The sequence below is a fragment of the Ambystoma mexicanum genome, chromosome 2q, assembly GCF_040938575.1.
Source record: "Ambystoma mexicanum isolate Mex_15411 chromosome 2q, UKY_AmexF1_1, whole genome shotgun sequence".
In the NCBI taxonomy this organism is placed as follows: Eukaryota; Metazoa; Chordata; class Amphibia; order Caudata; family Ambystomatidae; genus Ambystoma; species Ambystoma mexicanum.
Genome location: NC_090924.1, coordinates 1,094,125,999 through 1,094,150,671, shown reverse-complemented (window position 1 = coordinate 1,094,150,671; position 24,673 = coordinate 1,094,125,999). Strand labels below are relative to the sequence as shown.

Genomic DNA, 24,673 nt, shown 5'->3' with positions numbered 1-24,673 from the left:
AAAACGGGGCAAAAATCTTATCATTGGCAGTTGCACAACACTGATCTGCAGTCGGTAAAATCGTACATATATCTGGGCATCTGTGTGAATACCCATTTGTCTGATAAGCCATATGAAGATCATCTACAAATAAAGCACAACACAGCTTTATCACAAATGAGAATCATACGAGGAAAATATTGCAAATTCACAATAAATCCTCTGAGTGTTTATTATAAGCAATAGTTTATTGCAACCATTTGGTACGCTTCAGAGACAAAAAAATGTCAAACCTATGCCTATTGGTCCAAGTATGAAAGCACCTACTGGAAAAAATCATTAATGTTACCAATGTCAGAATCTATGCCTGTTCTTAGACACGAACTGGGGTTAATCTCATTCTACGCGGTATATAAATGGAAAGTTTGCCAATTGTACAGAAAATGTCTAATGAGGGAAAATAGTAATGGTTTACTTATGATTATATCTAAACATTTATTATTAGCCAGAAATAACTTTGCCAGAACTTGGCATAACTTTGCTCAAAAAATGATGACTGGAGCAGATACAACACAAACACTATTAATTGAAAATCCAAATAAAGCCAAGTCTAAATTATGGAAATCCGATTGGATTAAGACAGGAAATGCCTGCATGAAAATACAAACATTTTATCAGAATCCATTTGCCCTCAAAGCTCAAGGAGAGGTTGAAAAATATCTACAGCGATCCCCAAATCCTGGGGTGCACAACATACAGCCCACGGGCCATATGCGGCCTGTGCTATCGTGCTTTGCGGCCCCCTATGGACAGAACTTTCATAATGAAGTGCGGCCCACTTCTAGCAAAAGAAAACAAAGCGGGCCGCACTTCATTACGAAAGTCTTTGAAGCCTGCACATTGCTGGCACGGGTGTCCGTGGAAGTGGGTAATTGCACCCCTAATTGATGCCTGTCCCCCACCCCCGCCTCTGGCAAAGAATTCTTTGCAGAGGACCTAAAGGCACTAATCAGCCCAGCCATCATTCACACATTAGCAGGCTCTATTTGCACCTATTTGCACAGCTTGTGTTCTTTTATCTGGCCTGAAAGGGAACCCCGGGAAGCAATGGACCATGAATATCACTGGGGGCCATCACTGATTTAAGCAGGCTACTTACATGGTGGTCACACTTTTGTTTTCCAAATATGCAACTTAAGCTTGTCTAAAAGAAAAACAAAAGAAATTTCCAAGCAAACATGCTTCTTTAACTTAAATTCATTTATTTTCTTTGATGTGTGTTTTTCTTTTTCTCGGACTGCCACACAAATACCCAGTGATTTCTGTGTCCCTTCTTTTGTGTTTTTTGACAGGATATATTTCTAAAGCTCTTATATGCTTGTCAAACTGCTTCATTGCAAATACATGCTTCTATTGCGCTGACAGCAGTTATCAGGAAATTAACCGGTGGGTTCATGGGTGCCAACTTTTGATTTTCACTATGGGGGCAGGCATTCCCCCACCCTCACCCTGGATATAAGCAAGCTGCCAGCCCAGCACATCCCCTGGCTGAACACATTTTATGAAATTTGTTTTTATAAGTAATTGGAAAAAGTCATACAATTTGCAGCCAGTTTTAAATATATAACATTTTAGCAACAGTCACTCAACCTGCTGAGCTACCCTGGTAGCTTTCTATTGTAGGGCATGTCTATGAGCCCATTCATGTGTTAAGAATCACTGTATTACCAACAGTGCAGTTTGTGTACATAACTTCAAAGTCAACAGTATTTCATCTCCAGCCGCACCGACCCTGTGCATACCTTCTTTGATGGTGTTCCAGTGGCGCTTCTCATAATGGGCAAGGTTGCGCTGACCCACGGGCACCCTCGCCCATAATAGAGGAACCAGCCCATTGTAAACACTGAGCACTCACTCAGCTGCTTTATGTGGTTGAGGGCGCGCTCCTCGGCTGGCTTGAACTGTCAAAGGGAAACGCTGTTTCCATTTGACAGTTCTGTCCCTCAGCCTTCCATATCCAATGAGCCATGCAAAACCGGGGGCATTTTGCTTCCCTAACCTTGCCTGGCCCATTGGGGATTCTGGCTGAGGAACTGCATGTTTGTATATGCGAGGAAGGGACTCCTGCGCCTCCTCCCACATACAAACAGAGTGGGGCTCTTCGCTATCAGCGATCCGGCTCTTGCACGCATGGGCATGAACCAGTAAGTGCTCTTTGCTTCCTGTTTGTGCTACGCGGGAGCTGTAGCACTGGGAGGAAACCTCAGGACCAGGGCAGAAGGTACTTTAATTTAAATATGTCTCTGTCGGTGTGCATGCTTGCGTTTTAAAAATGTACTCAGAGAGGTTGGGAGGAAGCCCCCTCCCCAGCCCCCAACACCTTTTGATTTGTTCAGGCCCCCTTGCTACGCTCCATCACACTGGCATATTTGGGGCAAATATTTATGCTCCTCCAATTTAGTACACAATTTTACCAACACCAGTGCTGTAAAGCATGGTTATAAGCAGTATAGAAAACAAACTATACCGGTTATATTTTCTTTCCATGGCCTGTACACACCACCGTTGTATGATGCGTCAGAGCAAAGTATTGGAAAGAGAACATTCATTAATTCCCCTGGTGACAAAGCAATGTTGACAGCGGGCATTGGAGTCTTTTGTAGCACTACTTATGAATGCAAAAGTGTTTTGTAGTGGCGTGTGGAGGATGAAAATGTAAAGGTTTTTCTTTAAATGTGATGGTGTTCTATGATGCCGGTGGCCTCCCAGTCTGCCCATACTGCAATTTTGTAAAGTGCAAAGGGTTGGAGAATGCATTCTCTATTAAGATCCAGAGGCAAAGCTTCCTCATGTAGTCATTAATGTGGACAGATCACTCATCAGCCACATCTGCACAGCTCTTTTTCACCTGTAGGACAGCCAGTTCTGTTCGGTTATTGCTGCTGGGGTGCATGGATGGTTTTGTTCTCCCACTATTGATAACATGTTGAAGCCCAGGGACAAATCAGTTTTTCTTCTGGCTTGGTAATACTGTAGAGACAAGAAGTACACCTCAAAATGCCTGTTCCTTCCCCCACATGCTTACTAAAAATGTCTCAGGGGGGTCGTAAATGCACCACATGCCCCGCCTGGCAATCTGGCCCCCTGTAGACAGCTTGTAAGGTACATTCGGCCCTCCGGCAAAACTAGTTGTGCACCCCTGGCCTAATTCCAGCCATTGTGCAGATTTTTTGAGGTTTAGATTGAATATATGGCCAACAAGGGAAATAATGTGTAAGTGGAAAAGAATACCTGTCCATGGAACCACTTGCCGATTTTGTAATCTAGTGATGGAAACAATTAAACATTTATTGGTGGAGTGTACTGTTCTGTTACCACTTCGAATTATTCGTTTCAAATGTCGTTTTAATGAAGATCTAGTGCTAACGTCTGACCGACTGTGGCTAGAATTATACAGTGGGAATAGAAAGTGTATAAGATATGCAGTTGTGAATTTTCTAAACTGTTTGAATATCAGGCAAGACGACAATGACGTTGGCCCATGAAATAAGTTTGTCTGTAGATGTTTGATTTTATGTGTTCATAAGTTTGTACATATGGGTGGATATGTATATGCACATTTTATTCTGTTAGAATAATTTTGTAATGTATAAAATATAAATTTGTTGAAAGGTCGGTTTTTCCGATCAAAACAACAATAAAAATGTTTTTAAAAAAAAATGTTAAAATCCTTGGATAAGGCCGAGCATGTCATTTTACTTGCACATGTGGCATTGAAGGTGTATTTATTGTGCAACCGATGCAAATGGGGCTTTCAAAATCAAATCTATAGCTATGTGACCGAAATTCAAGGTGAATTCTAATTACACCTGTAACTCTCAACATGGTCTGACAGGGCTGAATACCTTGGTGGATTAATATCTCTCTTCCCATTTAACTTCCTGTTTTCAAAGCAACAACATTGTACTTCTCCTCTCCTCTGAGGAAGGCCTAGAAGGCAATGGACCTCAGAGGCACATTAGAATACTTGACCGGCCCCTCGATCCTACCATCCCTTCACTAGCTCTGTCGAGCTTTTGCACACAACTAGGAACCCATAAATATTTGGGGACATAAATTGAGCCCCTCTGTTTACACCACCTTCCGATCATCACCCTACCAATTGGCATTATAAAGGATGTGGTTTAAATCTACAGAAATGCACAATTTGGGGGCCTGGTACCTACTCTTTCTTGACTTAAATACTTGACTGGGACATTCACTAACCATGTATGAATCACAAAGGCTTTAGGGTAGTATTCTTGCCTGATTTAATGGGGGTTGGGGACAAGCCCTGAACTGTAAGGGTACAGTGACCACCACTCATGTTTGATTTTATAGATGAATACTAGTTTCCTATACTCGCCAACCTGTGCAAGCAATGATTGGCCTGCTTGCATCTGTAACTGTTCTCATTTGTTTTGCTAGACTGCTTTGACGTTTACGATTTGAACGGCGATGGCTACATTTCTCGAGAAGAAATGTTTCACATGCTGAAGAACAGTCTCCTCAAACAGCCATCAGAAGAGGATCCTGATGAAGGAGTGAAAGACCTGGTTGAAATCACACTAAAGAAAATGGCAAGTATCCATTTTATCACTGTTGTTGCAATGTTTCAGAAGGCACTTCAGCCAAACAAAGTCAGTTTTCAAAATCGACACCTTTCCCTGCCGACCTTTTGCCTTGGCTTCCCATGCTCACAACAACTGCCTTCTGTATTTGCTGTTTTTTTTTTAAAACCTTTATTTAATCGACTTGACAACACACAGAAAAAACAAAACAGAGATGGGCACAGCATGACATCAATTTGCAATTTACAACAAGGAAACTTTACAGTACAGTGCGAGATTATCATTCAGATCACAAGGGTCGGATAATAAAGGATGTATTGCGACCAGGGCTAACAGTAAAACAAATCACAGGGGGGAATCATTGAGGGGACCAGGGAGGGAGGGAAGACTCTGAATCTGAGTTGAAGGTCAAGGCAGACATGTAGTTGCGGAACTGACGCCAAATGTCCCTTGGTCTCGAGTGGGGATGTTGCAATGCACCCCAGGCCTCCTCGGTATCATGTGCCCAGGTGACTGCCCTGAGCCACTGCGCGTACGTGGGCGCACTGGGACGAAGCCAACACATCAGTATGCAGCGTACTGCCAGTACCATGCAGAGACCTGCCAATTTCCTAGAGTCGCGCTTCAACCTGGGGAAATCGTGGAAAAGGCAGCGCATACTGTATTTGCTGTTAAGTGCAATGTTTCACTCTCTCTTCATGCCGTTTGTTGTGCTTAATAATCTATAGAAACAGACACACACATTAGATTAAGATCTTGTTTTCTCCTTTGTGTCTATATGGAAGTTCTGCAGCATATGCACAAACTGCAAAAGGGGGTAAAAAAAGGAACATTCAGAGGTAGTCTCGCAAAATGGTAAATTGCATTTCCCAACAAAGGTGATTGCACACGCATTAGTCTTGGGCCATAGTGAATGGTTTTATTAGCACCTAGGAAGGGAGAGGCTACCAATCAGGTTGCTCAGATCGTGGGCTGAATCCCCCGATCTTGGCACACATTTTGGGCAGCCTGATTCCCCCGCCCTGCCACCCCCCCTCCTCTTCCCCTCGTATTTTCAGATCCTTACCCACCACCTGCCCTACTTACCCGATTCCTGTCCTTGCTGGCCACCTTGGAAATGGAAGAGGGGGTCCGTATGAAGCCCCGTCTTCCAGCTCCACGTCAAACCATCTTAGGTAAATATTTTGTTTAAATGAACGGGATGCCTTGCAGCGTCCTGTTCATTCAAAATACATTGCTGTTAGCACCCTTTGTTTCCTAATGGAAAACCCGGGTGCCAATAGCAATAAGCACCCATTCCAGGGGCTTCACCTGCTGGTATACTCAACGGGGCGCAGCGTCAAGGTCCTCGCTTAACTCGGGCCTATGCGTGGGACCCCAGACGATTACAACCTGGGGAAGCTTCGGAAACGGGTGCTTACTGCTATATTATCAACCACATACTATGCAATGGCTTTCATTATGAGTTTGATGGTAAAAACAAGCAGCATTTAGAATCCTCCTCTTTTTAATACTGCCTTGTGTTATCTTTAATTATTATTATTGTTTAATGTGATACGCTTACTCAGTTGTATGTTTAAACTGTATCATAATTCCCTATTCCCTATAGAGCACAAATATCCAGCTAGAGTAGGCACAGGTAGGAAGCACCTCAGGGACTTTAAAGAGTATTCATTTTAGGGAGACCATACATAGTCTAAACCAGGAATTAGACAGTAGGGATTATCAGTCGGTGTAACTGAGGGATACGAATGCCTCGGTTAAGGAGGAGATACCAACATAGATGAGAGAGAGGGAAGGGACGACCTTGGGGCCCACAACAATTTCAGTAAAGACCGTTCTTGAGACTGAGTGATTTTTGGGTCATATGTGAAAAGGGCCAATATTACCCCATCTGTGGATTTTCAAGGTACAGTACTAGTATGATCTGATACTGTATGACATTCATTTGCATCTGCCAAAAAGGATGGGCATTTATTTTCATAAAGTTACAATAATATAAAATACAGCTTTTGAAAATAATGCATTCATTATTTATGAACAGCAACTTTTACAATTGGTAGGACAGCAAAGCTTTAATCATACAGAGATCCTCTGATTTCAGCATAAGGTTACATAACTTTCTGCATGCAGAAATCTGACGCACACCCACAAAACTCATAATGATGGCCAGCATGGTAGGAAGCCAATTTTACAATTTCTTTATTGATTTCTTATTTGTGCAACAGTAATCAAGATAAAAACTAAACAGCAGAAATAAAACAAAGTTAAAACATAGTACCCCTTTGCATGAGTCAGAATTTTGGCAATTAGATCAGAAAATGATTGCATCACACTATGTAGCACCCTACGACAATGCATAATAGCATACCTGTTCCATTAATGGTCTAAGACCTCTATATTATAGTGTGTTAATGGAATCACTTTCTTCTGTTCAAAACAAAATGTAGAGATAAAAATACACTATCCAGATCACTAGTAACCAATAGGGGACAATGTGCAAGAAATAACAGGGTACTGAAAGCTTCAGAATGAAAAGCCAGCCTAAACTACTCCACCCACTTCCCTCTGCCACCTTTCCACTCCACGTACAAAAACAGATTTGAGAGACCTGGTTCTAGATAAAGAAGCCGGGTCCGAGGACTTTTCAGATAAGAATGGCACCATCTTCAAAAAAGGTTGCCCTTCACCATGCTTTAGGAAAGTTATCTTTTCTAGCACACGTTATGCAACATTTCCTTTCTGGTTGGATGTGTTGCAGATTTCCATCTCGGCACAAGTGCCATTCTACCTGTATTAAGTGATGCCTTAAGTATTTTATGTAGTCTGACAATCCAGATTATATTAAGTTTAAAGACATTCTGCGGTCATATGGTCTCTTGTTACTATCTAAGTCCCTGTCCCATGCAGGTGGTGTGAAAGGGGTCTGAGTTAGGAGACAGCCACATGTAGATAGTTTGTTCCACAAAGACTTTATTTAAATAATGAAAGGGTTTGGAGAAAGGCCTCACTATCCCTAACTCTGAGGGGTTTCCCTGCCTCAACCAAGCTAACTAACGTGACAGTCGTCAGGACGTCAAAATAAATGTTCACTTTCCTGTGTCCAAAACCTATTCTTTCCCTCAGACTCTGAATACTGCAACTTCAATGAGCAAGTCAAGGGCCTTAGTGTTACACAGATGCCAACGGGACAATCCTCATCCCTGGTCTTTACTAATCCCTTTTCTATTTAGGGAGAGTGACTTCCTTCCCCTGTAGGATTCAGTAATGTCAGGGGGTACAATCCTCTTTCCCCTGGTCTTTCCTTGTATTGTATTATTTACCAACAGTTGGGTATGAGTAAGTACTTTACTGAGGCTTCCCTTGTGTTTGGCAGACTTGGTATAGTATGTTAACTGGAAGTGTTCATTTTGTTTCTCAGATTCACTGGGACGAGGAAAACGCGGTCTTACCAACAAGCACATAGAGACCTCTTAGTTAATTGTGGCATTTGGATAGTGTAGTGGGTTTTACAGTCTATCTACAACAGATATTATTCATACCCATTTCTAACTAATTTCAGGCTTTTATGCAGTGGTCGATTATTTTGTATACAGCTACTAATGTTGCTTCCTTCTTTTAAGCATGCAAGCATTTGCAAGCAATTCCACAACTTTTTGCCCGTTCCGTTCATTAATATGGCCTTTATGGTTCTGCCTCCCACCTCCAGGCCGTCTCCCAGGCGCCTTGTTTCCATGATGGGCTTACCTGTTTAAAGGTGTTTCCGGGATGAGACAACTCTCCCAGCTGCCTCCTTCGATCAATGGGCTTCCCGTGTTGTGGGCCTGCCTCTCCCCACCTCTACACACAATGTCCTCTGGGCCACTCGGGTTACCTTTACCTGCAAGTCGCCCGTCAGTGGTGGACGCCCGCACTGGTATACGAGTTCCACACCAGATGTCCTCACTGCTCTCACACTGGTCCTGCGGCTTTTTGTGAGGTTGCTGTTGGTGCCTACCGCAGACGCTGTACACGTCTGTCAAGCAGCATTCAGCTTCCCCGTGTGGGGTGCCAAGCCTGCCTTGCCTGAATGTCCACAACTCCCGCAGCCCGCCACCGCTCCAGCGCGGCACAGTTGATATGGAGGTCTTGTTAAAAGTGAAATGCTGGGGCTGAAAGGTCCCAGGCATCAGCTAGCAATTTCGTGTGTAAGTGTTGCCCACACTCCCAAACAGGTTTTCTTACCCTTCACAGTCGTTGCTTGCTTGACCTAGCGGTTTTGATAGTTTGCCCACTGCCTGATGTTCTGACACGGATATGTGAACCGGTGGAGCAGATCGGGCTCATGTGCAGGGCTTTTACATACGCGCTCAATTATACAGTCTGTGCACCTGCGGGATGCAGGGGAAAGACTGGAGAGGCTCCACTGCTCAAAGCCCTGGTTTCTGTCATCAGAGGTCCTCAGAGGAGATAGCCACTAGGGGGATGTCATGGCTTCATTGGATGAGGCGCAGTATCACCCACCCCTGTTGCCCAGTACCCTAATGGCCTATTGCCATACTAGTTTTCCTTCATGTAGAACTGATCTACCATGTGGAATCTTTGGAAAAGAACTTCCAAGAATTATGCATCAGAAACAATCAGTGGACGAGGAGGATGAAGGAATTGATACAGAGCAGCGAGAGTGTCAAGCGTGATGAGTGTGCTAGTTGTTGGATGAAAGCACCTGTGCGCAGGACCTTTAAAAATGTGAACCGAACTGTGAGAAGCAGCTCAGACGAAGATGTGGCATCTCCAGTGAAGGCAGATGGAGGTGCCAGTCGGTGTGCAGAAGCCAGAGTTGTGAGCCGGTGTGGTGGAGTAAGGGAGCTCGCCGGCAGAGAAGTACAGGGATGTGGTGTGAGCAAGAGGGTCCCTGGGCATCTGGCAGTCAAGAGAAGCAGCGTTGTCCTTACCGGGAGCTGAAGAGAAGCCAGCGTGCAGTAGCAGAGCTGGAGAGACATCAGAGCTGCCCAGAGTGGGAAGGAAGCAGCAAAGGTACACCACATAAGCACAAGCAAGCTCGAAGATGTAGCCGAGAGCTGGTGAGTCTGTCAAAGCAGAGTGGGGACCCCGGAACATTTCTATGACTGCGCTAAAAAGACTTTGAATATTGTGAAGTAACTAAAAGTGAAATAACAGTAAGGAATTAATGCAAATGTGGGGAAAGCTTAACAGATCAGTGAGAACGAGTAGATATACCAAGCAAAGAAAAGTATATGCTACTTGGATGTAAAGAGGAACTTTAAGATAAGAGAAGTCCGGGCAGGAGAGTACACCAGGCAAATTGCAAACCTACAAGGAGTGCCAAGCAGAAACAGTGTTTGTTAAACAAAGAACAAACTTGTGAGAAAAGAAGGAACTTTTTTTTAACTTACAAGGTTGCACAGTTTTCATCCAATAGGATTGTTGTGGGTCAAGGAAGGCATAAAGAACTGTTAGAACCAGAGACATTTGTGATACCAGTGAATAATTTAGGGGAAGGCAATCACCCTCTGGAAAGAAGGTCTTTTCCATTTTTGGAGAACACTTGCATTGGAGCTATTCTATTTAAACCTTTTTCACACTAAATAATGAGCATGGCACACTTATGCTACGTACTCTCAGCAAAATGAGAGGTTTTGGTATGTATACAATGAGTGATTCTTTGCAATAGCCACAGCTTATGAATTCCAAAAAGCAAACACTACTGTTGCAGGCTGCACTGATCAGTGCTAGATCAGCTGTTAAAAGTGCAATTGAACTCCTTAGCTCTTTAAAAATGGATTTACTTTTTTAAAATATTTTTACAGAGTTGTATTTACAGCTAGCTCCACTTCACGTTTTCACCTAATGGTACCTGAATATTTTCAAATTAAAAGGCTAAGCAGGAAGTCTCAGAAAAGTGGTGGAATGGCCATGATTGTTAAATCCTCCCTGGAACTGCTTAACCATCGTACGCTGACATGGGATAAATACTCACACATTTGCATTCGCACACATCGGTTGTTCCCCAATGAGTCCTGTCTGTTGATAGACCCCCAGGCCCTGCTAGCTCTTTTTTAAATGACCTCACATCTTTCTTGGCACCAAAGCGTTATGCTGTCTTAATATGATCAGTTTAGGTGATTTTAACATTTGGTGCGACGTGTCTGACGATCCAGATTGTGTTAAGTTTAAAGACATTCGGGGGGTGGCGCTCAAGAGCCCGAGCAAGATGGCCGCAGGGTGGCCAAGGTCTTACACCACGATGTATCCTGCTTAACCCATGCACAGACACAATATAATGGTGGAAAGCTCTGGCAGAAGAAGTGGGGAGATGAATTCCCGCAGGACGGCTTGTTAGCCAACTACATCGCTGGCCTATTGAAGATAGAGATCCCGAGGGCCTGTGGATGCAGTGGCTGGGCCCGTGGTCCAGCCACAGCCCCTTGTGACCACAGACTGTGCCTGGCCTCAAGGCGCCGACCTGTGCCAGATGGCGGTGTCGGAGGGGAGTGGAGGCTGCCGTACGCGGTGCGCCAATCCCGCTCTGTGAGATAATCAGAACTGTGAGCGGATGCAGGACGATTGGCCCATACTGCCGCTCTCCCTGTGGATCCAACCTCGGGCGCACTGGCCATGGTGCCCCTGTCTGCTGAGGCATCTGTGGGGGACCTTGGCGGGGTCCTGGGCACCGTATTGTCCTGAACCGCCAAGCCGGAGTGCCGACAAGGACACCTCCCCCGACCCCAACCTACACTGTCATTGATATGCGGCGCTGACAGCCCACCATCAACCCAGCTCACAGGTGAGCCTCAAAGGGGTGTCACGCACCTCACAAGGGCTGCAAAGCGGCTGCTGGGGAGGGGCCCATTGCAGCATAGCCTGATGGCGGGGAGTGTGAACCGGCCTTGTGGGTACCGAGCCCTGGCCTTTCCATGATGACAATCAGTGAGCTACACCAGGCCTGCAGGATAAAACATCTTGCATAAAGCAGCTTTCCTGAAGGTGACGACGAAAGCACCACAAAAATGGAGGAGGCACCCCCGATAACCCAGGCAGTGTCTCTCACATGACATCCCCCCTCGCTGGAGAAGGGGGAGGCGCTGTGCACAGCGCGGCAAAAGGAGGAAAATCCCGCGAATCTGGCAATCGCGGCTAAACACTAACGAAGCCCGCGAAAGGGCAAACAAAGGGAAGTGGGAGGGGTCTCCCCCTTTATAACAGACGGGATCTGCAAAGGAAGCAGCATCCAGACTCGTCGCGGAGGACTCGCACCCGGGAGATTGATGAAGGAGTTTTTTGTTGTTGGTCTACGGCGAGAAGAAGAGAGGCCAGCAGAAGGAGATTCCCGGGACGCCTAGCAGCTGGGAGCAGCACCACGGCAAGGACGAGAAGCTGCAGAACACTCGTCCGAAGGCAGGCGTAAGCTGAGGAGATCGAGCGGAGCTCGTGGGAGGAGGAGACGCGCAGCAGCCAACACACAGACCGGAACAGCGACGCTGGGGATCAACGATCGGGGGGCGAAGGTGAGCGGAGCGATCGGAGCTCGTAGGAGAAGAGGACGCGCATCAGCCAGCATGCGGATTGGAGCGGCGAAGCCTGAGGTCAGTGGAGGGGAGCAGTGCATGCCGGAGAAGGCGCGCAGCCACATGTTTCCTGCCCACCACTTTTTGATGTTTCAAACATCTTGTCACCTAAAGTAAAAAACTTGGGCTGCATTTGGCAGGCAAAAGAGTTGCAATTTGCAGGTTAGTGAAACCGTCAAAACTTTCTACTCTCACCTGAAGCCCCTCCTACCTCTTATCTCAGAAAGAAAACTAGTCGTTGTTGGGGCACTAGTGAATGCCAAGTTAGACTATTGCAATGCACGCTTATTGGCATTCTAAACTACCAAATGTAGCGATTCCAGGTTGCACAGAATGCAGCCGTTCGGCTTCACTTCGCTCTACCTAGGGATTCATCTATCACTCAATCCCCAAGGAGTCTACATTGGTTACCAGTACAGCAGAGGGTACTTTTTAAAACCCTTTGTTTGGTTTGTAAATGTCTCCATGATCAAATGCCTCCATGATCTTGTTTTCCGCTGTCTATCATCAAAAATTGCTATCTATCAGCAAAATCGTTCTCATCGCACTAAAAGTGTAAACGTTTTAGTGGTTTACCCATCCAAATTTGTTCATCAGGGTGATAGATGTTTTTCTGTCACAGGCCCACAAGCATGGAACATGTTACCTGCTGATCTTCGCAATATGGAGTTTCTTCCGCAATTTAGGAAGAGATCGCTATGACCCATCGCCGACACCTATACCAGTGCCTCCTCCAGGCAAACTTTCACAGACATCCTCTTTGTCGTTCCCTCACCAGACCTAAGGACTCAGCACAGAGACCATATGTGCTCTCCCTTCTCTTCCTCTCCCATTAATGGTGGCACCCGGTGGGAGGCCCTCCTGGCCTTCTTCCACTCCTCTAAGGTCATTATTTAATGTTTACCTGAATGGTACCGTCTTGGTCCAAGGTCCTCAAGCCAACCTTGTTCTCTTTGATAGACGATTCCTGCGCCTCATCACCTTCCTTTCTTCTGCTGCTGTCCTCTCTCTCCCCTCCACGGCTTCCTCACCTCCCCCGGCTGTCTCCTTCTTGGCTACCTTGCCCTTGCCCCCTTCCTCTACTGCCCCCCCCTCGGGCTGCTTACACACCTCCGCAGGGCATACCTCTGATTTGTACCCCTCCCCGGAAGTCTTTTAACGACGGCAACCTTCTCCATATTACCACTCTAAGCTCTCGCTCAGCTGTCAAACACTCCTCTGACATATGCCACCTCCTTGAGGAACTTGACCTCGATGTCCTCGATCTCACCGAGACATGATTCACGGCCAGCTCGGTCACGAGCTTTGACACTCTCCTCCTAGATGGCTACAAGCTCCTCTCCGCACCCAGGTCCAACCGTTCCAGAGGGGGTGTAGCCCTGATCTTCCCTAAGTGGATTCCTGCCGCTGTCATTCCTACGCAGGCCTACTCCTCTTTCGAATACCTCGTCTGCAGGCTCTCTCTCTCCTGGCCATTCCCTTACTGTGGCAGCCATCTGGTCAGACCTCCTCTTTCCTCTAAGTGGGCAGACCTTTCCTGTTCTCTTCTTGTCTCAACCACTCAACTCCTCCTTCTTGGAGACTTTAACATCCACCTGGATACTTCCTGTCCTTCCTCTGGACTCTTTTGCGACCTCTGCGACTCTCTCATTCTATTCTCCCCTCAGGCTTGACTCATTCTGCAGGGCACACTCTGAATGTTCTGATTTCTTCAGACCTTCCCTTTTCGATCCCTCTCACCACTCCTCACTTCCTCCTTTCTTCCCACCTCACCCTCTACTCCTCAGGCCAAGCCAACTCCAGCACTGCCACCTACCTTCTCGGTTATCCGACCCATGAAGTGTATGTCAGTTGAGGCTTTCGCCGCCACTACCCCCGCCCCCCACGTCCCCTCTTGGCTGAATCACACCCTGACGCAGCCCTTTCCATGCTCCACTCTGCTATATCTGATACTTTCAATGTTATTGCCCCTGTCATGAGGATCCGCTTGAAGCCCAAAGCCAAGTGCAACTCTTGGTACAACTCAGACCTCATCACTCTTAAACGCAAGTGCAGGGTGGCTGAGAGGAAATGGCGTGCTTCCTGTACATCCTCTGACAAACCGGCCTGCCTCCTGCTCCAAAGGCAATACCAGCTTTCTATCTACACCAAGAAGAGAGCCCACATTCAAGCCTGTGTTTCAGCAGAATCTAACAACTCGGTCAAACTCTTTAAAATCTGCAAGGAGCTGGCCAATCCTGCTGCAGTCTCTACCTCTCCCGTTCCCTCCCTCTGCCCGGCCTGGCTTCTCATTTCATCTCAAAACCTCAGAACATCCTGTCCTCTCCCCCCACCCCCTCCCTCCTCCTTCGACTCCCTGCTCTTCCTCTGGCCCTTTGTCATGATGCCTACCCCCGGGGAACCAGATCAAGTCCAGCAGCCCCGGAGGCAGGCATCAAGTTATTCCAAGCAAGCCCAACAACCCCTGGTAGGGGCCATTTGGGTGCAGTCCTGGCATCTATGGTGCCAGGCTCATAGATTAAAACTTACCCGATGCAGACCATGCTGCAAATTTACCTGATGCAGACCATGCTGCAAGAGCTCCAAGCCAAAAGAGGCTTGAAAGGGACTACTTTACCGTGGGACTATTTTTTACTCGGGTGGGGTCGGGGAGGAATACTTACCTGGGACTACTTTGGAGGCTATTTAAACCACGCTCGAAGAGCAGCACACGCTTCGCGTTATTCTGCATCCAGCAGCATAACGCTCACCGTGCCTGCAAGTCTGCATCCAGTCTTCTGCCACGCCCGCCTCGAGTCTGGAGCTCCTAGAAACAGGGAGAAAGAAGGAGAAAAGGTTAGAACAAGAGCAATACCTTTGATCCTTACCTGAATTCCCGATCCACCGCGCCTTCGAGCTGGAAGAAAGAAGTTGTTTCATGCGCGTCGCCTCGCCTGCTACAGCGCCGCGCTGAACTCACCGGCCTTCGCAGCATCTTCACTATCCACCGCATCCTTCAGCATATTCCCGTCGCACTCCGGCACCTAAGGGACATACAAGAACAGCAAGGCGAGCCAAGGGAATAAACAGAGGCAATATTAGTTACCCCCCGTAGACTTACCTGATTTTACCACCGGGGGTACTATTCCTGTTCACGGGTCGGCGCAGCCTCCACCGCATCCTCGCCGTCCCCGGCCCCTAAGGGGGAACAAAAGGACAACAAGGTGAAACAAAGGGACAAACAAGGGGAAGCCTCCTCACCACAATAGACTTACCTAATTTTACCACCGGAGGCATTATTCCCCGAGACTTCATACTTTCTCTGAGCACCTGAATAAGGGAGAAAGCAACAGGTTACATACTGACATTATTTTATCGAACTGTGTTGGATAATACAATCCTTACCTGAATATTACCAGTTGCCACGAGGAACTCTTCGCTAGGGTCAAGCTGCAACCTGCAAGGAATCGGACAAGAGTGAAAGTCAGACATTTGAACTCTTATGAACTATATACTCGCGGCGTCTTGCCGGAAATCTCAGAGTCAATATTGTTCTGGAACTCACCAATTCCTTCGAACCAGTGAAGCAACTGGTTATCTACGCGCCGCTGCGCTCAGTGCAGGATGGAGAGCTCATCTTTCCAAACCATCAGGTGAGACTATAAGAGGGGGCATCAGTGGGGAGAACAGCAGGGGTGGTGGGGGGGGGGTTTACGCTCAACTCTACGGGTGGTTAATGCCCTTTCTCCATTTGCAGAAGAATACTCCTACGGGCTAAGCAAACGAAGCTAGGTGGGCCAGTCCAGTCTGTCCTCTCGGCACTACGCGTCACATTGGTGGAGACCGCTGCTGTCCAGTTCAGATCGATGCCCCTGTGGGAGCCAGGTGAGCGTAACAGAACGCGAAGCTTACCCACAAATTCCCACCCGGGCGTTATGGATACCTCAGAAACTGACCAATTGGCCCAATTACTAGGGGAACTGAGGGTTGAAGTGCATTCCGCCCGTCAAGAAACCAATGCTCTTAGGAGAGAACTGATTTTGTCAAAGGAGCAAACTGATGACCTTGCTAGGCAACTACTGCAAAGCCAGGACAAGGCCAGGCTATCCAACCGTTCCGGAGGGGGTGTAGCCCTGATCTTCCCTAAGTGGATTCCTGCCGCTGTCATTCCAACGCAGGCCTAGGACAAGCACCCCTACAAGGACACAGGGGAAATCCAGCTCCTGTGTCATCGGGTAACCCTGTGCAAATAAACATACCAGGAACTATTCCATTAGCTCCGCCCAAACGCTTTGCCGGGGACCCCAAAAGGTTTGCCGTGTTTATGAACCAATGCTGCTTGCACTTTTTATGCAGACCTGGAGCCTTCCCAAACGATCAAGCCAATGATAACCTTTGTATTGTCATATCTCAGCGGCAGTGCAGCTGACTGGTCAATTCCACTAGTTACTCACGATGACCCAATTTTTTGGGATTTTCAGGGCTTTCAAATGAGCATGGAAAGACTATTTGCCCGGCACTCCCAAGGACAGGCCCTGGATAACAAACTTTTGTCCCTATGACAGGGTAACCAGGACCTTCTATCCTACATCGCGACCTTTAATAGGTTGATAGTGGAAACTGGATGGCCCGAGGTAAAACGAATCACGTTATTTCATCAAGGGCTTCGAGGAGAACTCAAGGATGTCTTGGCTCAAGTTGTGAACCCACCTCAGGACTGCGCTGAATATATAGACTTATTGGTGCAGTTAGATCACAGACTTCAGAACAGAAAGGCTGGTAGAGCCAAGTTTGAGAATCGGGTGTTGTTCAAAACCCACGCTAACCCCAAAGGAGCAGATGCTTCAGAACCCATGCAAATCTGAGGGGTTAAAGGACCCTTGACCCAGAACGAAAGAGAAAGGAGACGGCAAATGCAATTGTGTCTCTATTACGGAACTTCTGGGCATTTTCTACGGGATTGCCCTGTAAAACCACCCAAGAAGGTGGTAGGAGCTGCTGATAAAAGCCATATGGAGTCAGACTAGGGAAACGACCACGCCCGACAAGCGTAGAGGTCTGCTTGCCGAGCTTGAAGAAAGATACTCAGACCTCGCATTTCATCATACCAATGGTCCTCGTAGATCCAAGGCAGCCATCGCGTATGCACGCAGTAAGGGCATACATTGATAGCGGGGCCATAGGAAACTATGTGGACTACGAATTGGCTTCCAGGATGAATCTACCTCTCTGCCGAAAAACCACCTCAGATGTCATCATCACAGTCGATGGAACTGAAATTGCCTCTGGGCCTGTAACTCATTCCACCGCAGAGATGACACTATTGGGTCAGGATGGCCATTGAGAGACTATTGTGTTTGATGTAATCAAAGCCCCACAGTTCCAAATAATACTGGGGATACCTTGGTTGGAAACACGTAATCCTTGTATTGATTGGCGAGAGAAGAGAATAACCTTCCCGGATTGTGCACAAACCTGTTACCCAAAGAAAAACCTGAACGCAGGCCTGGCCACAGTAACCACATCAGTCGTGCAATTACCTCCAGAATATCAAGAATTCCAGGATGTCTTCCAAAAAGAACAGGCAAACACCTTACCACCTCACAGATCGTATGATAGTCAAATCGATCTCATACCTGGTACACAACCCCCTTGTAGCAGAATCTACACCCTTACGGAACCTGAGAACCTTCACCTACGGCAATACCTAGACCAGTACCTTTCTAATGGCTTCCTTCGCCCATCCAAGTCCCCTGCATCTTCAGCTTTGTTCTTCGTGCCCAAAAAGGAAGGTGACCTCAGAACGTGCATAGACTACCGCGCATTGAACCAGATCACTGTTAAGAACCGATACCCATTGCTTCTGATCCCCGAACTACTAGACCAAGTAAAGGACGCGTGCATATACACTAAGTTGGATCTCCGGGGGGCATACCATCTGGTACGTGTGAAAGAGGGCGACGAATGGAAGACTGCTTTTTGCACTAAGTACGGGTTATTCGAATACCAGGTGATGCCCTTCGGGTTGTGCAATGCACCAGCAGCCTTCCAATACTTTATGAACGATGTCCTTCGTGAACTCATTGACGTTTGTGTTGTTGTATATATCGATGATATTCTAGTGTATTCCTCTTCAGAATCTGTCCATGTGAAGCACGTCCGAGCAGTACTTGAGAAATTGCGCCAGCACAAACTATATGCAAAACTGGGAAAATGTGTTTTTCATGCCACGGAAGTTGAATTCCTTGGGTTTATCCTGAGTCTAAAAGGAGTCCGAAATGGACTCATGAAAGGTGGACGCAATTCTTAAGTGGCCATCACCGAGTTCAGTTAAAAGAGTACAAAGCATGCTCGGCTTTGCCAATTTCTACCGCAGATTCATCCCGGATTTCTCACATGTTGTACATCCCATCACAGCACTCTTGCGAAAAAACAACCGCTTTATGTGGACTGAAGAAGCTGAAAATGCCTTCCAAGAGCTGAAAGCGAAATTCACGTCTGCACCTGTACTAAAGCACCCACGCCCTGAACTTCCATACATAGTGGAAACTGATGCATCCAGTTTAGCCATGGGAGCTGTCCTGTCCCAAAAGGACCCTGAAACTGGCCAGCTTCACCCAGTAGCATTTTGGTCCAGAAAGTTCTCGGCACCTGAATTAAACTATGCTGTTACCGACAAGGAGTTATTAGCCATAAAATACGCCTTCAAGGCTTGGCGGCACTATCTTCTCCGTGCCAGACATACCATTACTGTGATCACCGAAACTTGCAGTATTTAAAGACAGCCAAGGCCCAACCTTCACACCAGCTCCGATGGGCATTATTCTTTGCCGAGTTCGATTTCGTGATAACCTACGGACCAGGTTGCAAGAACGATAAAGCAGACGCCTTATCCCGAATAGGGATGGGAGAGGCAGAAGTGAACCCAGAACCAGTACCTATTATTTCCGAACAAAGGATTCTTGGCATGACTACTCTACAAACACTAGAGGACATTCAGGTGAAGATCCAGCAACTCTTTGATTCCACAGCCCTGCAGGACTGGGTAAAGAAAGGCCCGGACTACTCTGTCACCAATGACCTGCCTTATTACCAAGGGCGGCTGTTTCTGCCACACAAGGAACTACAAGTGCTAGTCATTTCCCATTATCATGACACCCTAATGGAGTGGCACCCAGGTATCGCAAAGACTGAAGCTAAAATTAAGAAACAATTCTGGTGGCCCACCTGGCGAAAGGATATTAAATCATTTGTAATGTCTTGTGGCATTTGCGCCCAAAACAAAAGTCAGAAGAAAAAACCAGCTCGACTCTTACAACCTTTAGACATTCCGCCTACACCATGGCACACCTTATCGTTAGACTTTATTACTGATCATCCCCCATGCAATGGATTTAACAACATTCTAGTTATTGTAGATCTTTTTTCCAAGATGGCCCACTTTATTCCTTTAAAGGGATTACCTTCAGCTTCAATCCTGGCCAAGGAGTTCCTCGCAACATTGTTCGCTTACATGGATTTCCGTCCGTATTCGTCTCTGACCGGGGCAGTCAATTCATTTCACATTTTTGGAGGAAATGTTGTGAATTGGTGCAAATCGATGTGAGGTTATTGACCAGTCACCACCCCCAAACCGATGGTCAAACGGAGAGGACCAGCCAGACTCTTGAACAATACCTGCGTTGTATGTTACATCAGACTGAGAGTAATTGGAAAGACATTCTTTGGATCACCGAATATGCATACAATAATTCAGTACATTCTGGAACTGGACAAAGCCCCTTTTATACCTTACATGGGCACCATCCTCAAACCTCAGACCTTGACTCACCCCAACATTTAGAAAGGCCCGCAGTGGAACATCTGCACGCTACGATTACACAAGCCTTTACGGAAGCAACTGCACATTTAAAACAAGCGAAAGAAAAATACAAGAAAAATGCTGATCGGCATAGAAGCGATACTCCACAATACCAGATAGGAGACCAAGTATGGTTGGCCACAAAACACATACCTCTAAAGGGAACACAGACCTTTAACCCAGATATTTGGGACCTTACTCTATTAAGGCCATTATCAACCCAGTGGCCGTCAAGTTGGACTTACCTGCTAATATGCAAATTCACCCCGTTTTTCATGTGTCACTTTTGAAACCAGTGTACCCAGGGACAAGACTAACCAAGCCACCAGACCCCATTCTTATAGACTGGGAACCCGATTTTGAGGTCAAGAACATCCTGGACTCCAAGTTGGTGAAGTCAAAGCTTTTTTATTTAATCGTCTGGAAAGGTTATGGACCACAGGAAAGGTCATGGGAACCTGGTGACCACGTTCATGCACCCCGATTGGTGAAATAATTCCACCGAACTTACCCAGACAAACCAAAACCACGGGGAAGAGCGACTTTAGGAGGGGCTTTTTGGAGGGGGGGGGGCGCTGTCATGATGCCTACCCCCGGGGAACCAGATCAAGTCCAGTAGCCCCGGAAGCAGGCATCAAGTTATTCCAAACAAGCCCAACAACCCCTGCTAGGGGGCCATTTGGGTGCAGTCCTGGCGTCTATGGCGCCAGGCTCATATGGAGAGTCAGTCCTGATAGGTTAAAACTTACCTGATGCAGACCATGCTGCAAGAGCTCCAAGCCAAAAGAGGCTTGAAAGGGACTACTTTACCTTGGGACTATTTTTTACTCGGGTGGGGTCGGGGAGGAATACTTACCTGGGACTACTTTGGAGGCTATTTAAACCACTCCCAAAGAGCAGCACACGCTTCGCGTTATTCTGCATCCAGCAGCGTAACGCTCACCGTGCCTGCAAGTCTGCATCCAGTCTTCTGCCACGCCCGCCTCGAGCTCCTAGAAAAAGGGAGAAAGAAGAAGAGGTTAGAACAAGAGCAATACCTTTGATCATTACCTGAATTCCTGATCCACCGCGCCTTTGAGCTGGAAGAAAGAAGTTATTTCATGCGCGTCGCCTCGCCTGCTGCAGCGCCGTGCTGAACTCACCGGCCTTCGCAGAATCTTCACTATCCACCGCACCCTTCAGCATATTCCCGTCGCACTCCGGCATCTAAGGGACATACAAGAACAGCAAGGTGAGCCAAGGGAATAAACAGAGGCAATATTATTTACCCCCCATAGACTTACCTTATTTTACCACCGGGGGTACTATTCCTCTTCACGGGTCGGCGCAGCCTCCACCGCATCCTCGCCGTACCCCGGCCCCTAAGGGGAACAAAAGGACAGCAAGATGAAACAAAGGGACAAACAAGGGGAAGCCTCCTCACCACAATAGACTTACCTAATTTTACGGCCAGAGGCATTATTCCCCGAGACTTCATACTTTCTCTCAGCACCTGAATAAGGGAGAAAGCAACAGGTTACATAGTGACATTATTTTATCGAACTGTGTTGGATAATACAAATCCTTACCTGAATATTACCGGTTGCCACAAGGAACTCTTCGCTAGGGTCACGCTGCAACCTGCAAGGAATCGGAAAGAGTGAAAGTCAGACATTTGAACTCTTACGAACTACATACTCACGGCGTCTTGCCGGAAATCTCAGTCAATATTGTTCTGAACTCACCAATTCCTTCGAACCAGTGAAGCAACTGGTTATCTACGCGCCCCTGCGCTCAATGCAGGATGGAGAGCTCATCTTTCCAAACCATCAGGTGAGACTATAAGAGGGAACATCAAAGGTAATCAGTGGGGAGAACAGCGGGTGTGGGGGGTTTACGCTCAACTCCACGGGTGGTTAATTCCCTTTCTCCATTTGCAGAAGAATACTCCTACGGGCCAAGCAATCGAAGCTAGGTGGGCCAGTCCAGTCCGTCCTCTCGGCACTACGCATCACATTGGTGGAGACCGCTGCTGTCCAGTTCAGATCGACGCCCCTGTGGGAGCCAGGTGAGCGTAACAGAACGAGAAGCCTACCCACAAATTCCCACCCGGGCGTTATAGATACCTCAGAAACTGACCAATTGGCCCAATTACTAGGGGAACTGAGGCCTCTAGACTAGATTGATCTATGAAAGTGTCAACGAAACAGGTTCACCCCTGTTCCTCCAAAACCATCAAGGACCACATTGACACCCTGGCTCCTGCTCTGGCTGACTTCTGCAGTCACTCCTTCGCCACTGGAGTCTTCCCCTCCCCCTGAAGCACTCCCTTGTGCACCCTCTTCTTAAGAAGCCTTCTGCCGACCCTTCCTGCCCGCTAACAATCGCCCAATCTCCATCACTCCATTCCTGGGTGAACTCCTGGAAAAGCTGTCCATCTCCCAGCTTAATCTTCACACTGAATCAGTTGGTTGTCTCCATGACCATCAGTCTGGCTTCAGAGCTGCCCGAAGCATGAAAACTGCTCCCCTGAACATCCGTGAAGACCTGCTCTCCAACCTTGATTCCAACACCCTTTGATCTCTTACTTGTTCTCTCTTCTGCCTTGCTGAACCGTCTCTATGATAACCTTGGTATCGCCAATCGGGCCCTGGCTTGGCTGACCTCTTTCCTCTCCGATCGACCCTCCCAGGTCCAACTTGGGTCCTTTCTCTCCTCTGTCTCCATCTCTACCTGTGGTGTTCTCCAGGGGTCTAACCTCTCTCCCTGGCTGTTCAACCAATACCTGGCACTTCATGCCCACCACATTGCCGCTCTCTGCCCTAACTTACAGTGCTATGCAGATGACACTCGACTCATTTTCAGGCTCCCTTCCACCACCGCTTCTCCTTCGCTCATCGCTGACTGTCTGGCATCCAGGAGTGGCGTGCCGCCAATGATCTCTGCCTTAATGCCAGTAAGATCGAGATTCTCCTCATCGGCACACCTGCTCCCTCCTTTCCTGTCACTCTCTGGCTCGCCTCTCTTGGCCTTCTCCCTGCTCCCACCTGTGAGGCTAAAAACCTTGGGGTCATCTTTGACTCCACACTTTCCTTCTCTCCTCAAATCTCTGACGTCTCTAAGAATTCACACTACCAGCTGCACCTCCTCAGAGTTATTCTCCTTTTCCTCTCCTTCCCCAAGAAACTCACTGTCTCCAGAGCTCTGGTGCTCTTCAGGCTGGACTACTGCAACAGCCTCTTTCTAAATCTGGCTGCCTCTACTCTTTACCCTCTGCAACTCATCCAAAACAGGACTGCAAGACTTGTCCTTGTCCTCAAGCCCAGGGATCGTATCTGTCCAGGTCTGAAATCTCTGCACTGGCTCCCATGGCGGCGAGGATTAAGTTCAAAACCCTCTACATTGTCCACAAGGCCTTCTGGGGCCTGGGACCTCAATATCTTCAACTCTCTCTTCCTAAATATCTTCCCTCTCAAGCTCTTCGCTCATCTGCCTCCAACTCCCTCAGGGTCAGTCGCTTCTCCAAGCAGCGAGGTGGTGGTAGTTCTCCTTCTGCTAGGGACCTCCCTCTGGAACAGCCTCCCTGCCTCTCTGAAACTTGAGGAGAACCATCTCTGGTTCCAGAAGCACCTCCACACCTTCCACTTTGCTTCTGCTTTCTCTCCTCCTCTCCCCTGCTGATCTCCTGGCTGAATCTGCATTGGTTATCTGGCTACCTTCTGATCTCGGGCCCAGGTTCCCTCCCCGCCAGTTGCACATCTGCATTGCCCCCATGGCAGTCCTTGCACTTGAGGACTGTTTCTGTATTCCTACAGCCCCACTGATGTCTGCACTTACCCTTGCCACCAGCTGGCCGCACATTTATTTATTGTCTTTATTAATTTTACTGTTATCCCATGTACCACACTGCCTCCTCAACCCCACACGTTTTCCCCTTCCCTTGCACTTGCGCAATCTTAATGTCACCTTTCCTACTAGGATCGTTGTCTCTGTCTTCCCCCTGTTCCCCCTCCCTTGCCTCGTAGCGCCTTGAAACAGTTGTGTATAGGCGTGCTAAAAATGCCATATTATATCATGTCATTGAAAACATTTCTCATCTAAAAATTGTCAAATGGTTAATTCACTTAGCTTGTTCTCTTTGATTTAACATCTGCACCCAGATGCAGTCTCTGCCCAGTTCTCTTTGAAGTGCGCTATATAAATTCAAAAATCAGATCAGTTTAACAAGATGCATGGGGATACTAAAATCAATAAATGCAAGCACATGATTATATTGGAAAGCCGTCAGCCGCTGAGCATAGAAAGAAACGGAAGGTGCAGTCTCCTATTACTAGAGTTTTCCATACGTTCGCAAACAAAAACATTTCTTTCACTGTACTGCCAAAACGGCTGAGTTGGTTTGTGGAAGTTGCTGATTTGTTCTTCACTCCTGTGCCCTTCCACCCGTACCCTTCCTAGGCTCCTGTGTTAGCTACCAATATTAGATGGCAGGGCTCTGTAAAAAAGTGTGGGATTGTAGTAGTAGACCACTAACTGGGATACGTGCATACCAACAATACTTTGCAAGCAAAACCTATTTAAAGCCGCTCCATGATATAATATACAGTTTAAGAAAATGTCATGAATCTGCATGTGTACACAAAGAAAAGCACAAATACAGTGTTATGAGTCCAATGGCGTTATCACAGATTCCCCCG

General features: G+C 47.2%; 1 protein-coding gene across 3 annotated transcripts in view; it reads left to right on the top strand.

Annotated features, from left to right (window-relative positions):
- Positions 1 to 24,673, top strand: part of CLXN (calaxin) — a 246,767-nt gene that overhangs the window by 121,765 nt on the left and 100,329 nt on the right. For all 3 annotated transcript variants that reach the window (XM_069648446.1, XM_069648447.1, XM_069648448.1), the window contains one exon: positions 4,447 to 4,598. In XM_069648446.1, coding sequence (XP_069504547.1) covers positions 4,447 to 4,598 — 152 coding nt within the window. The remainder of the gene's footprint in view (positions 1 to 4,446; positions 4,599 to 24,673) is intronic.